Source organism: Octodon degus, unplaced genomic scaffold (genome assembly GCF_000260255.1).
Source record: "Octodon degus isolate 3935 unplaced genomic scaffold, OctDeg1.0 scaffold00011, whole genome shotgun sequence".
NCBI classification, from domain to species: domain Eukaryota; kingdom Metazoa; phylum Chordata; class Mammalia; order Rodentia; family Octodontidae; genus Octodon; species Octodon degus.
The window spans coordinates 16,181,192-16,196,034 of NW_004524587.1; the positions used below are offsets into that span (position 1 = coordinate 16,181,192).

Genomic DNA, 14,843 nt, shown 5'->3' on the forward strand with positions numbered 1-14,843 from the left:
ACACACACACACACACACAGAAGGTAAAATGAAGACATTTCCAAATAAACACAACAACAAGGTATTTTTATAAAGCAGGTCTACTGCAATAGTATTTTAGGTCTAGTGCAATACTAGCAATAGTATTTTTATTGATAGTAGACCTGCTTTATGAAAATACTTAAGTTGTAAAGGAACTGATAATAATTTGAATCCACAGGAAGAAATGAAAATTTCTGGATATGGATATGCAGGGAAACAGAAAAAAAAATCCATAAAGTGTTCTCTTCTCATTTCTTCTCTTGACTGCTTTAAAAGATATAAATTGATTTAAAAAGAATTATAATACTATTTGTTTAGGGCTGGTGAGATGGCTCAGTGGTCTAAAGCACCTACTTAGAACAAGCTTAGCAAAGCTCAGGGACTGCGGTTCAATCCCCCAGCACCACATGCCAGCCAGCCCCGCCCCCTGGTGGGCTGAGCTGGCCACACACACACACACACACACACAAATAAATAAAAAAATAAAAATTAAAAAAAAATAATACTATTTGTTTGGCTCCTACTATCTATTGATGTATAATAAATTTAATATAGGAGCACAAAAGCAAGAGGAGGAAAAGGAGATATGGTGGAGCCAAATTTCCATATTTTGCTGGATTTGAGTTAGTACCATTGAATTAGACTAAAGTAGACTGTGATAAAGATAAGAAGTATGATGTCATTCTTACAGCAGCCACTAATAACAATTTTTTAAAATAGTAAAAACAATCTCGGAAGAATCAAAATAGTATGTTAAACATGCTTATTTAAAACAAAAGGATAGAAAGGAAAAAGATGAATAAGAATACATAAGACAAAAAGGAAACAAACAACAAAATGTCTCATCTACACTTGATCTTAGCCAAAAGGCCAAGAAGTGGGGCTGGGGAGATGGCGCAGTAGAATAAGTGCTAGCCTGAGGGCCTGAGTTCAATCCCTGGTTCTGCCAAAAAAAAAAAAAAAAACAAAAAACAAAAAACAAAAAACAAAACAAAACAAAAAACCAAAGGCCAAGAAGTGATTAAAATGTCTCATCTAAATCTATCCCTATCGCTTATACTTTTAATTAATTTGTGCCTTCTACAACTATGAAAAGACTCATAATGTCATTTAAATAGTGGAGACCATTAATGTGAATAAAAAGGTCAGACTCAACTCTGTGCTGATAGACCCTGATAACTCAGCGGTCTGAAATGCCTGCTTAGGCAGAGTGCAGCAGGTGGGGTTCGATCCCCGGCATGTGTGCTGGCTGCACCGGGGGTGGGGTGGGGTGGGGGGTGTGACAGGGTGACTGAGACTGGGTGTGGTGGCGTGCACCTGTAATGCCAGGACTTGGGAGGCTGAAAACAGGAGAATCACTACAAGTCAGATGTACATAGTGAGATCCTGTAGACCCTGTCCTAAATACAGAGAAACAAAAACAAACAAACAAAACCCCCTCTGTGCAGGCTACCAGAGGCACTTTAGATTCAAAGACGCAAATGGGTGAAATTAAAAAGATGCATCACAGCTGGCATGATTATGCTGCTGCCAGACAAAATAGAATTTAAGGCAAAAGGAATATTACTGGAGACAAAGACATTTTATACTGTCAATGGCCAACACATGAGGAAGATACAGCAACTATGTATGCACATGTACCAAACAACGAGCTGTAAGAGACCGGAAGCGTGTGCTGTCAAAACTGAAAGGAGAAATAGACAATTCAACTACAATGCTTGGGGATTTTAAGACTATCAGTTTTTCTTTCTCTAACTAACACGACAATAGCTAGAAACTCAGCAAAGTTCCAAAAGACTTGAACAACACTCTTCCCCAGCCCAGCCTAGGTGACACTTACAGAACACATGACCGACGGGTCGCACCTTCTTCTCAAGTGCACGTGGGACATACTTCAGGATGGTCAGGCCATAGAACAATTAGCAATAAACATAGAAAGATGGAAACCATGCAAAATGTCTTCTCTGGGGCTGGGGAGATGCTCAGCATTCTAAGCACCTGCCTGGCATGCACAAGAACCCAAATTCAATCCCCAGTACTGCACACTGTGCTGGCCCCAAGTGCTGAGCCAGCCACTGAAACCAGGGATGGTGTCCCACACCTGTAATCCCAGTGCTGGGCAAGCTGACACAGGAGGATCACTATGAGTCTGAGCTATCTAACAAGACCCTGTACCAAATAAATAAATACATACATAAATAAGATTAAAAAAATGTCTTCTCTGACCACAGTGGAATTATATCAAAGATCAACAAGAGAAAGCATCACACTGGTCACACTTTTGCTAGCCCCTTTATGCCTTTATGACAGGGATGGAATTATGGCTCTCACCATCGGTGACCATGTCTTCCTAACCTGGAGCCAGAGGCCTACAAGAGACAGGCCCTGTGAGTTCTTGGTCTGGACCACATGAACAGTGATGAGCTTTTGGTCTCTTAACCCGCAGAGAGTCCAGCAGGCCCCAGAATCAACTAGGGCATCCAGAAAACCAGCATCAGGGTAGCTGTGTATTAACACTAAGCTATTGTAAGTAGTAGAGCTTCTTCCAGGAAGGAAAGAATGGATTAAGATTTAAAAAATCTATTAATAAAACATGTTACATCAGTAGGCAGAGGATAAAAACTAATAGACTAAGAAAAGACAGATATTTCTTCACTCTGATGAATGTCCATGACCCCAACTGGCAGCTACTGTCATACTAAACATGAAACTTGGGAGGTGTTTCCCCACATGTGGCTCATAGAACAGTAACTATCAGAACTTTATGGGGTGTTGTCCACTGTACCTGTCTGCCACACTGCCACAAGACTGTTACTCTTGTGCCACTTGTTTCAAGTGCACAAGGGACATTCTTCAGGATGTTCAGACCATAAAACAATTAGTAATAAATGTAGAAAAATGGAAACCACGCAAAATGTGTTCTCTGACCACACTGGAATGAAATTAAAGATCAGCAAGAGAAAGCATCCCACTGGCCACACTCTTGCTAACCCCTTTATGGTTTCATCGCAGGGAAGAAATTATGGCTCCCACCACTGGTCTCTCTCATCTCTGCTGCATGCACTCGGGCCCCATCAGCCAAAGATGTACCTGCTCTGCTGCACATGCCACCCGGATGTGTGGAGAATTTCTCAGGCTCACTTCTCAGACTCCCTGTTAAACTGTTAGCTAGCACACTAGTCAATTTCTTGTCGCAGATAAGACTGCAGCTTCAGGCAAGCACAGCAGCTGGGGCAGGTGAGATGTTTTTTGTGGCAGGGTTTCAAGTGGCAGTGAATCCTACAGCTCTTGTAATCAGACAACTGGGTAGAGCTGACAAGCTCTTTATCCCTTCTCCCATCAGACAGCCCTGAGCTTTCTTGAGAGCCCAAGAGTTCTCTGCTCCACGCCTTCTGTTCACCAACATTCCCGAGAAGGCAGTGGTCCTTCGCTCGTGTATCCTGTGTATCCACAGGAGACTTCACACCCTGTTCAATGAGTGGCCCTAGGGTCATTCCTCAGCCCCTGCTTAAGTCAAAGCCTTGGGGCTCCTCTGCCTGAGCTGATTGCCTCTTGTCCTATCCCAAAACTCTGGTTGATTTAGACACAGGTTCAAACCCTGATCCTGCTTCTGGATGAAAGTGCAAGGTTTCTTCACCTCTACTGAGTTGTCTACAAAATGGGAACAGCAATCTCTGCTGTGAGTTGATAAATCACACTGCCTAGCAGAAGTCCTGGTTCATAGTAGATGCTCATTACATGGCAATCAAACTTAAAATCCTAAAGATATTTATAGTGATAGATCTAAATGTTGAAAGACCAAACAACAAAGCTTCAAGAGGACAAGATCAGAAGACATCTTCATGACTGTGACTTCCTTAAGCAGGACCGAAGATTCACTAACAATTAAAAAGTGGATAAATTGGGCCATATTAAAGTAATGAACTTTGAAAAAAACATAGAGAACTTTGATGGTTTGGGATGCAAAGTGGTGGGGGTGGGGGGTGGGGCAGAGGGCTGCTCCGGGCCTAAGATGTGAATGGGGTCAAGGCCATGGCTGGGGCAAGCAAGGTTTCATTTTTGTGGTGCTACGAATGGAACTCAGAGCCTTAAACATGCTAGGCAAGTGCTCTACCACAGAGGTGCACCCCAAGCTCCAGCAGAATGAATCTGAAAGAAGACTTTCTAATGTATTCATCCTTCACTACCTGTCCCAGGACCCCGGAGAACGCTTTTTCACAGAAGCATTTGTCTGTCTAGATATCGTGAACTGGCTACCAGATCCTGAGACACAACCGGGCCATTTACGTCTTCATGGAATCCTCCATTTCTTTCTTATTAGCTTTCTGCTCTAATCGCTTGTTCTCTGCTGGATACACGGGAGGTGGTCGTACCATCCATTACGGCGGTTCAATGTCAAGCAGCATTAACAGCGCATAATATGTCTGTGATGATACACAGAAACCAATTTTGAAACCTAGGCCTTCTGTTCAATGAGAGGACCTAAAACAGCCTTTTTTCCCCCAAAATAAATGATAAGTAAAAAGCCCCACAGGGTTCCTTTTCAGTTGGAAATATGCAAAGCTTAGCCACCACGGACAGGAAATGTGTGAAATTTATCCAGCCTCTCTTTGAATGATCACTCATACTTCCAGTATCTTGGGTACCTCTGAGGACCTATGCTGCAGCATTACTGTCACATGAATGCTTCTCATCCTGTAGAGATTTTTTTTACAGTTGTATAGTCCTGAATTAAACTTAGAAACAAACCCTTGTTCAGGTTTTAGGGTACATTTTTGCATTCCAGTCTGTATCAAAGCCAATGGCAAACACAGGGAAGCTGCGCTTGGACACCCTTGATCTCCTCCACGTGCTTCCTCAGCTCGCCGTCCCCACAGCTCCTGTAATCAGACAACTGGCTAGTGCTGAGCCTTTCATTCTTGAGAGCTGGAAAATAAATCCTGCTGCAGGAGAAACACCACCAGCACTCAGACTGAGCAAAATTGATTATAAGGTGGCAGGCAGGTAAACATTTGTGAGCCCAGGTACGGGTCTTCTGTAGCCAGTCTCGTGCTTACACTGTTGAGCCCACTGTTCCCATTTTATGGACAGGATTGAACTCAGACCTTTGCACTTGCCAGGGAAGCGTTTATTCTACTGAGCCATCTTCCTGGCCCTGATAGATTGTTTTTAATAACAGGATTTTATACTCGGCAGGCACACCAGTGCCTTAGGACTGCAGGTGTCACTGGTGATCCCATTCCTTCATGAGAATAACAGGAGCCATGCCACAATGCCACTGTCTTTACTGTCTTCAGTGTGTTGGTGACATGCTGTGTATGTACAACATGCACTACACTGTCACCCATATATAATGGTCCTAAAATTACTGGGGTCACTGTCACTATTTTAAAGTATTAGAGGTGCCCTTTTATCTCATAAATATGAGATTTTAAAAAGAGTTTAATTTATGAGCAATCCCTTGTGCTTTATTGAACTCAAACCTGAAATTTCAATAACAATAGACAAAACCTCTTTAACAAGGACATTATCCCACTCAAAATGTGCCTACCATGGCATTCGTGTTTATAAAATTTCATTCTTTGAAAAGCAGCAGTAAAACTCTCTGCTTCTGAAGAGTACAAAAGAATATTCCATAATGTTATGTTCTCAAAGCTTTTTTTTTAAAATAAATTTTGAAGTTAAGTATGCATAAGATAATAATTAGACACAAAATTAATACATACTTTATATATAAAAATTAAGAATATCCATTAGTCCAAAGACACGATGATGAGAGTCAAAAGGCAGTGCTCAGAAAGGGGGCTTTTTGCAATAAAATGTCCACAGAAGATTCAGATCCATGCTATACAAAGAACCTTTAGGAACCAACAAAGTGACTCAATAGAACAATGAGTAAGACTTGAGCAATCCATTAACAAAGAGGCTGTCCGAGGTCCTGTATGAAGTCACCAAAGGGAGGTAACTCCAAGTAAGGCCACAGTGCAACTGTCTTCCTATCAGAATGGTGAAAATGAAAAAGAAAACTCCAGATAATAACAAATATCACTGAAGGAATAAGCAACTGGACTCTCACACACTGCTGTGCAGTAGGTAACAGTGTGGCAAGGTTTGGAAAACTGTGTGTTCAGCGAGTAAAGCCAAGCATACATATATGCTGCAACTCAGAAAACCCACGCCTCGGTGGGATTTTCCAACAGAAAGGCCTCCGTATGTTTACTATGTACGTGAACCACATACAGAGCCCAAGATGACAGCCACATGGAGCTACTGTTTAAAATCAATTTTTTAAATTAAATTAAAGAATCAGTTTCCCGTTGCATTAGTCACATTTCAAGTGCTCGGCAGCTACCTGTGGCTAGTGGCCACTACTTGGACAGTGCAGACACGAATGTGAAAATTCTATTAGAGACTCTGTTCTACACTATTCCCAGCCCTATATTCATTGCCCCAAACTGACGACTGTTCAAAAGCCCACAAGAGAAGACTGCCCAAATGATCTGTGGCATATCCATGCAAGGAAGCACTACGTGGAGGACAAGCACAGGAAGAGGGGGCAGCTTGGGGATCCTGGCTGTGACAACTCTGTCCTCTTGAAGATGCGGCTTGGGCCACAGCTTTACCTTTGAATTAAGGCTGCTTTCTCTCTGCAACTTCACTGAGCACGGTGAGTGGGCTCCTTCCCTGGCATCTCCCCACTCTTACATGCAGAAGAGCATGTGATGTGGAGTCGGGGGACTGAAGCCACAGCCATTCTCATGCTGTGTGATTCAGTGTTCCCGTGTGTAGCATAGGCAGTTGAAACAGGGTCAGTAGCTGAGATCTCATATCTGGCCCCAAGGCAGGAAGAGTATGTTGCCTGAGTTACCCACCCCATGCCCATTGTGTGCTCCTTCTGTGGGTTCTAGGCAGAGCTGGCACCTACTGGAAGTGGTCCAGGGTGCCAGTGGTCCAGCTGGGGCTGTCTGGGAAAGGAGAGGTGTGTTTTCCCCCAGAGGAAGCTTGGGAGGACCCTGTAGGAATGTGTGAGTGTGGTTCGGCAGCTCTCCCTGTGGGATTAAGACACATATAAGAAAAGACAGAATCAACCCTTACTGAGAGCACTTGAGTGTTCACTAAACTCTCATGGTTACCTTGGAAACTGGGTCTCATCCCATTTCACAGGGGAATAGGCAGAGGCTCAGGTGACTCAGATACATTTACTCCACTGGTTGCTGATAGGAGTCTTGTAGCTCTTGCTGTCATTGCTGCATCAGGCTCCACCCAGTCCCACATCCCAGCCTTAGTCCTGATGCAGGGAGACAATGCCATCAGGGGCAGAAGTACCTATTGTCTGGGCAGGGGCAAGTTCTGGAATGCATCTCTCTAGCATGATCTGGACTGCAGAGCAAGATGAGCTCCAGACACAGGGAACAGGTGGGTTCTTTTTTTTTTTTTTTTTTTTTTTTTCCGCCAAACCAGGGATTGAACTCAGGCCCTTGTGCTTGCCAGGGAACCACTTTCTCCACTGAGCCATCTCCTCGGCCCCCCAACAGGTGGGTTCTGTTAGCTTGTGGAAGTGACTCCTAAAAGTTGATGTGACTCCCAGGGGACTGAGCTGTTTTAAACACAAAGATAAGAAAACAGAAAGAAGCCTGGGAAATGAAAGTGTGCTTAAGTTCAGGAGGGCCCAGCATAGACAGTGCCCTGAGCTTGCACCTAGAAGTCCTGCTGTTGGGTCCTGCCTGCTTCTAGCAGTGGGTTTCTGGGCACGTGACCTCTCTACAGGTCTGTTCGTTGTCTCTGAAGCATGCAGAGTGACACTTCTGCAGTGGCATTGCTGAGGACAAACAGGCTTCCCCAGTGCCTGGGGCTCGCTCCAGGTATAAGCAGGGCTGAGTTCCAGGGTGGCTACTTCCAAGGAGCCTGAGGCAGTAAAACATCAGTGCCCTGACCCATTCCTATTCAGAGGAAGATTCCATGCTCAACTCCTGTCAGTGCTGTTGCTTGGGGATGCTATATGTGACAACTCCAGAAATCACATTTTCTTTGCAAAACTTATCTGGGGGTATGGACTGAGATGCAGTCTTGCTCTGTAGCCTAGGCTGGACTTAACTTGCAATGTAGCCAAGGTAGGCTCTGAACTTGTGGTGTCCTGCCTCAGCCTCCCCAGAGCTGAGACTATAGGTGTGCGCTACCACACCCAGTCCTGGGAAAGACTTCTAGATACAGGAATCACTTGCCCTCCACCGAACCGGGATTCTTCCCTTTCCCACCCTTCCACATGTGCTCCTGCGAGGACCTCACTGAGCTCCAAGCACTGGGCAGTGCTTGTGCACTGTCTGCCCGCATGGCCGTTTCCAGCTCCAGACTCGGCCCTCGACCCCAGGCTCCTAGGAGCAGCCCCTGCCTGCCCCTCCACTCATGTCTGCACAGCATCTCCGACGTCACACACCGAAGCTTCAGTTTGGACCCAGCCCCTGCCAAGCCTGCCCATAACCTCCCCCAGCATGGCAAGTACCAGTTCTGCACCTCTATGGGTTCAAGTGCCAAGCGCTGCCATCACTGACCCCTCTTTCTCTCATCCACTCCAAATGCAGGTAGTCTGCAGATCCAGCTTATCCTTCAAGCCATCCCCATCTTGCCTTCTCCTGGTCCAGGCATCACCATGGCCACCTGGACCACTGTCCTCGCTTCCTAACTGGCCTCCCCATTGATCTCCTTCTGCCACAGTCAGGATGATAAGGCCTCTTCTTTGCTCAAAACCCTCCAATGACTACTTAGAAACAAAAGCCAACGTCCCTGCATGGCTTCCAAGGGCCTCTGTCATCTGACCTGTTAAGCTCTGGCGTGCCCCTTTCCTCTCTTCAGGCACCCTGGCTTTCCTGTTCTTGCTGGAACAGGCCAGACCTGTCTTTACTTTGGAGTCTCTCTGTCTGCAACCCTCTTCCATTAGATACCTGCATGGCTTCCTCACTCCCCTCCAGTAACTTCAGGGTCACTTTCTTAGAGCCTGCGTCCCTGTCCAGCACCTCACCCTGCTTTGTCTTCATAGCTCTTCCTACCACTAGCCACCTGATATTTTCCTTTGCTTATTCTTGTTTATCATCTCTGACTACATCAACCCCTTGAGAGCTGGGGCTTCTAAGGGCCATGGGATCCTGCTGCACCGTGGGCTCCCCAACTGGGCCCTGGGCCAGGGGGAATAGGCTGGACTCCATCCTTGTGCTTTTGTCTAGCTGTAGTTTAGTAAAATAAAGCCCTGGATTGACTCACTCAGGCTGTTGCCCTGGCCCCACTGTGTCCTCCTGGCTAATTTCTTCAACTTGCTGAGCCTCAGTTTCTTTGTGTGCAGAATGGGCATACTGACTCTCCCTTGCAGGGCTTTAAGGAAGCAAGAAGGCCACCAAAGTAATGATCCCCTCAGCAGTGAAATCTCATTTGATGCTCACAGCAATTCTAAGAGGTATGTATTCTTTTTAAAAAATTAAGAAAATCTTTATTTGTTTGGTACAGGGTCTCAGTATGCAGCTCAGACTTGTAGTGATCCTCCTGTCTCAGCCTCCCCAGCACTGGGATTATAGTCGTGCGCCACCATGCCCAATTTTGGTGGCCAGCATGGCATGTGATACAGGGTATTGAACTTGGGTCCTTGTGCTTTCCAGGCAGGTGCTTAGACCACTGAGCTATCTCCTGAAACCATGAGGTAGGTATTCTTATCAACTCTTATTTTACAGATGAGGAGGGAGAGGCTCTGGGAGAAATGACCAGTTAAATTAACTCTATCTATTCCCTTACTCACTTCAAAGTCCAATCTTAGCTCTGGGTGAATAAGAGTTTGATGACACTGGGTAATGAGCGGGGGGAATTCCTGCATGTGTTTGGAAAGAGTCTGAGATTACATTCAGACTCAGGGAGGGAGATAGTGCTGCAACCGATTAGTAATGTCTGCTCTGGGCACAGAAATGAGTGTGAAGTGAGTCCCATCCTTTTCCCTCCTTGCTCTCAAGTCCTGTTCATAGTTCAGCCCCTACAGAGGTTATCTGTCACAAGGAGCACAGCAGACAACAAGAGCATCTGGATTGTTCTAGTTCAGATCTTCAAAGGCCCATGAAGGCTTGGGGCATGAGGTACTAATGGGAGAGTATGGAACTTTAGGAGGTGGGGTCACTGAAGGCATGCACATGAAAGGAATCCTGGGACTCCAGCTGCTTTCTATCTTTCACTACAGGACTCCCATACAGCATGCTCCCACCAGAGGCCCTAAACAATGGGGCCACATGACCATCGACTGAAGCCTCTGAAACCATGAGTCAAAATAAGCTTTTCCTCCTGATTTTGTCATAGTAATGGAAAACCAACACATGGTCCAACTTCCAAACTCGCCTCCAGAGTCCCTGTCCCCTCTCACCAAAGACCTGGGTGATACTAACATGTACAGAGAAAAGGTGGCCAAAAGGCAAGATTTTCAAGTTTCTTAAGGCTCTCCTCAGACTCTCCGCCTCTCTCCCCCGGCATCTCTCTCCGCTGGTATCTTCTTTGCGATCTCAGATCTGAGCATCAAACCACCAGGGTGGCATTACTGTATCTATTTTACAGATGAGTAAATTCAGGCCTCTGGAGGTTAGGTTGTTCCAGATCAAACAGCTGCGGAGTATCAGCCACAGGTTGTACTTGAACCCCAGCATTGCTTACTACATCATTTCAACTCCAAGGGAGACAGCGTATTCGGGGACCCTGCCAGGCTGTGTGTTCTCCCAGCCTTTGGGCAGCCACCCTGAACCTGGTGGAGACAAGCCCCATTTGACTTCATGACTGCGTGATGCTACTTCTTTTTCATTTTCTTTTGTTTCTCTGAGGCCTCTCTGGGGCCTCAGAGCTCCTCCTTTCTGACATCTGTCCTCAGAGGCAGGGGAGAAGCAGGCTGCCCCTGCCCCTCAGGGAACCCCATGGAGCTGCCATCTGCTGGGTGATGAGAGGGGGCTATAAGGCATCATTTCTCAGAGCCTGGGTCCCCAGGCAGCCCTGGGCCACCCTGCATCACTGGGGCCTGAAGGAGAAGAGTCCCTTACCTCCACTCTTCCTGAAGAACCAAGAGCAGCCTCCTTCTTGCCCAGGGTGTGGGGCAGGTCCTCTCAAGACTGGCAAATGGTTCACAGACCTGGCAGGGGCAGCGGAGATGCTGATTCCCTCCTGCAGCCACTCAGCCCCAGAGCCTGGGTCTTCCCCAGGTCAGGCATTCTCTTCCTTTCCTGCTCTCAGTCCTGCCTCCTCCCTCTGCCTCACATTCTCATTACCCCACGAGGGTTGGCCGCTGCTACTGGCTTTCTGTGAGGAGAACAAAGGAGCTGGAATGCCTGGAGGTGAGCCAGGGTTGGATGGGGGAAGAGGGGCCAGCCTGGCTTGATAATGTCCATGCCCCTCCTGAGAGGCCAGTGACCCTACTTCCCCAGTGTTTGCAGGAACTGGGGGATCTGTACGTGCAGTCAGCTGGCCCTGCTCACGCTGCCAGCCTCCCTGCTGCACCCAGAAGATGGGACCTGCTTACTCTCTGGACCTTTTGAGCTCTCCCTTCTAGAAGTGAGATCTTGCTTGGGGAATTTCTTGGTTTATTTTTCCTTCTGGGGACTTGTCCAGATGCCCTTCTAAAATGGCCACAGTTGGGAGTGGGAAAACCAAACTAGGAAGAAACTGGCTACTACCCTAAACTTAGCAGTTTTTAGGGGTTCGATATCTTTGCCGGATCTGGCTAGAACACTTTGTGAGCAAGGAGAGTTAGGGCAGCTGCCCATGATTTCCTCACGCCTGCTCTACCCAGGACTGGGTGAGGTGTGCTCCAGGCTATTAGGATGCTTCTGGGACTTCCAGGTTTCTTTCCTGAGCACTTCTGTGTCTGGTGCTTTCAGGGTTCCAGAGCATCTGTAGTCCTGTGCCCCTACCAGAACCTGTGAGTGGGCCTCTGGGCTGTAAGCTGGGTAGCGTGCCTGTCATCTCATTCACCTACCCAGCCGACCATCTGCTGAGCAGCTCCTCCATGCCAGGATTCAAGTCTGATGCTAGGAACAGGGAAGGCACAGTCTTTGCTTTCTAGAAATTCATCTCTACATGCAAGCAAGCACAGGACTGGATAATAAGTGAGTGATTTCTAGAACAGATCTGAAGAGGGGCTTCAGATGGGGATAAGTCAGAACAATGCCATTTGTTAGTTTAGATGGACCAGGCTCCCAGAGCTAGAGATCAACCTCAGAAGGTTCTAGAAAGCTTTCCATACTCAGCACTCCCAGCCTGGACCTTTCCCAGATTTCTCCACTGCTGGCTGCTCCTGTCGCTCCAGCAGGGAGGAGAACGCATCACCTCATTGCAGCGGTCTTCTCCGCTGGCTTGTGACTTAGGCTTTCATTTCCTGGTTGTGTCACAGTAACAGTGATGACAGTGACAAGTTATTGATCTCGTACCATCCAGCAGAAATCATTTTATCCACTCTTAATCCTCACTCTCCTTGGATATTCACAGTAGCCGAGTTCCCCAACCCCTACGGGGTCTTTCTAGGTAGGCCAGCTTGGCTTTGGCCCAAGTGGCTCTGCACTTGTGATATTCCTGCCTCAGTTTCTTGAGTTCTGGGATCACAGGCTACTCCTCAAACTCTGATGCATGCTGGACAGTCAACCCCACAGCCAGGCTACCCCACCCCCTGGCACAAGCGAGAAGATCCTGTTCACAAGGGCTACACCGGCTCCCCTCATCTCCACTGCACCAATCTCCTGTTTGGAGATTGAACAACCAGGGCTTTGACTATGTGCAAGATATGCCCCACCTCAAGAGGCATGACAGGTAATTAGTGGTGGAAATCTGAACAGATGTTACAGAGGAACACAAAATATTACTCAGAGTGACTGTGGGAGTGTCCCTGACCACCCCCCCCCCCTCTCTCACACACACACACACACACGCACACTCACAAACGCGCGCACATGCGCGCACACACAGGCCTGGCTTCTTAAGGAGAAGGGATGGGCAGTTAAGTATGTCCTTCTGAACTGTAAGATGTGCTGGTAGAGTTAGGGGATCAGGACATGCAATGTCAGAAAGCAGGTGGCTGCCACAAAAGGCAGTTGGTAGAGGTGGGGCTGGTGTAGACTCAGGAAAGGTTGCGGCCCTTTCCCCAAGAAGACTGGAATGGGGCAAAAACCTATCTAATGGCTTCATTAACGGAGTTTTCCAATAGGGCTCTGTCAGATCTTCCCAGGACAGGCAGCTCCAGGGAATAGTTCCTGTGGAGCCCCGAGTGAGTGAAACACCCCTGTGGGCATGTACTTTTGGGAAGAGCAGCAGGTTTTCATTTCCCAGGGGAGTGTCACAGCACACATCATGGCATTAAAGGCTCTGAAAAATCCTGTGGTAGCATTACTTTCCTCAGCGAGCCTCATCCAGCCCTTCCCATGCTTATGGCATGGGAAGGTGCATGTGTGTATGCGTGTGTGTGTGTGTGTGTGTGTGTGTGTGTGTGTTCCCATTAATATGCCCCAGACAAGCCCTTATCCACATTTGGGAAAGAGATGATACTGAAGAATGGACAAAGTAGGATGTTCAGTTTTCAGAGAACATTTCAGAGATGTCAGGTTTCCCCCTCCCCCATCATGCCCCGCCAGACCCCTGCAGGTCCTCTGCCAAACATCCTACAGGTGTTGTCTGCAACCCCAACTCCCACTCTGCTCCTCAGTGGTGGGGGGCATGGGGGAGACTTACAGGGGCAAGGGCGTTTGAAGGACATGTAATCCTTGGAGCAGAAGAGCGGAGCCAGCCTGCCCCTGGGCACAGCTCTGACTTCTCGCCGGGAAGGCCCCTCCACTCACCTGTGGAGACACAAACAGGCAGGTGATGGGGTAACCCGCACCGCACCCATCAATCCTACAAGCTGGGTGTGCACATCCCTTGAGCTGCCAAGGGACAGTGACTGTGGTAGCAGCTGGGCCACCAGGAACCCCTGGGCTACAGAGTATGGGGTTGTGGGCTCATGGGTGAGGCCAGTGGGTGCCTGGGGTGGCGTCTCTGGGTGGACTGTAGTGGGAACTAGAGGTTCCGTGGGGCTTTCCTGCCTCATGGACAGCTGTGATCCCACGGCTTTGGATACCTTCAAGGGCCCGGGGCAGGCTGAGCAGCTTATGAGTGTCAGGGCTGGAGGGAACCTTGAAGGTCAGCACAAAGTCCTCATTTCGTGGTGAGAAAACTGAGAACTGGAGTGGGAAAGGGGCTAGCTCAGTTCCTTGGCAGTGTTCGCTGGCACTTGCTCAAACCATGTTGCTACTCTAACAACTTTAAGAGGAAGGTGCTCTTTCCCTCGTGTGTGTGTGTGTGTGTGTGTGTGTGTGTGTGTGTGTTTTACCAGGGATTGAACCCAAGGCCTTCACACTGAGCTACATCCACCTTTTTAAGTTTTTATTTTGAGACAAGTTGCTTAAATTGCCTCAGCCTCACTGAGTGCTGGAATTACAGGTTTGCACCACCATGCCTGGCTTCCTCACATCTTAAATAAGGAAGCTGAAGCTCAGAGAGGCCATTTGGACTGCCAAAGGGCACACAACTTCCATCTAGAGGTGGGACAACAGCCTGAGTCTGACTCCAAAGCCCCTGTGGTCATCCAGCACATTCCTTTAGAAGGCACTTAATATGTTAAATGACTACTTCAGAAATACTGGACTCTGGAAGGAAAATACCTCTCCCAGCCTCCCACCCCTGCTTGGGCTGTGTGACATCCTCATGTCTAGGACAGTGAAGAGCGCCTAGCTGCTTCAGCAGCCATGTGCAATGGGGGAGGGGACATGTCCAAGCAATAACCTACTCTC

General features: G+C 47.6%; 1 protein-coding gene across 1 annotated transcript in view; it reads right to left on the bottom strand.

Moving 5' to 3' along the window:
* The window catches only part of Bean1 (brain expressed associated with NEDD4 1), a 41,818-nt gene extending 27,971 nt beyond the window's left edge, over positions 1–13,847 (bottom strand). Inside the window, exon 1 of the mRNA XM_023709124.1 lies at positions 13,747–13,847. Coding sequence (XP_023564892.1) covers positions 13,747–13,771 — 25 coding nt within the window. The 5' untranslated portion in view covers positions 13,772–13,847. The remainder of the gene's footprint in view (positions 1–13,746) is intronic.
* Positions 13,848–14,843: the final 996 nt, after the last annotated feature.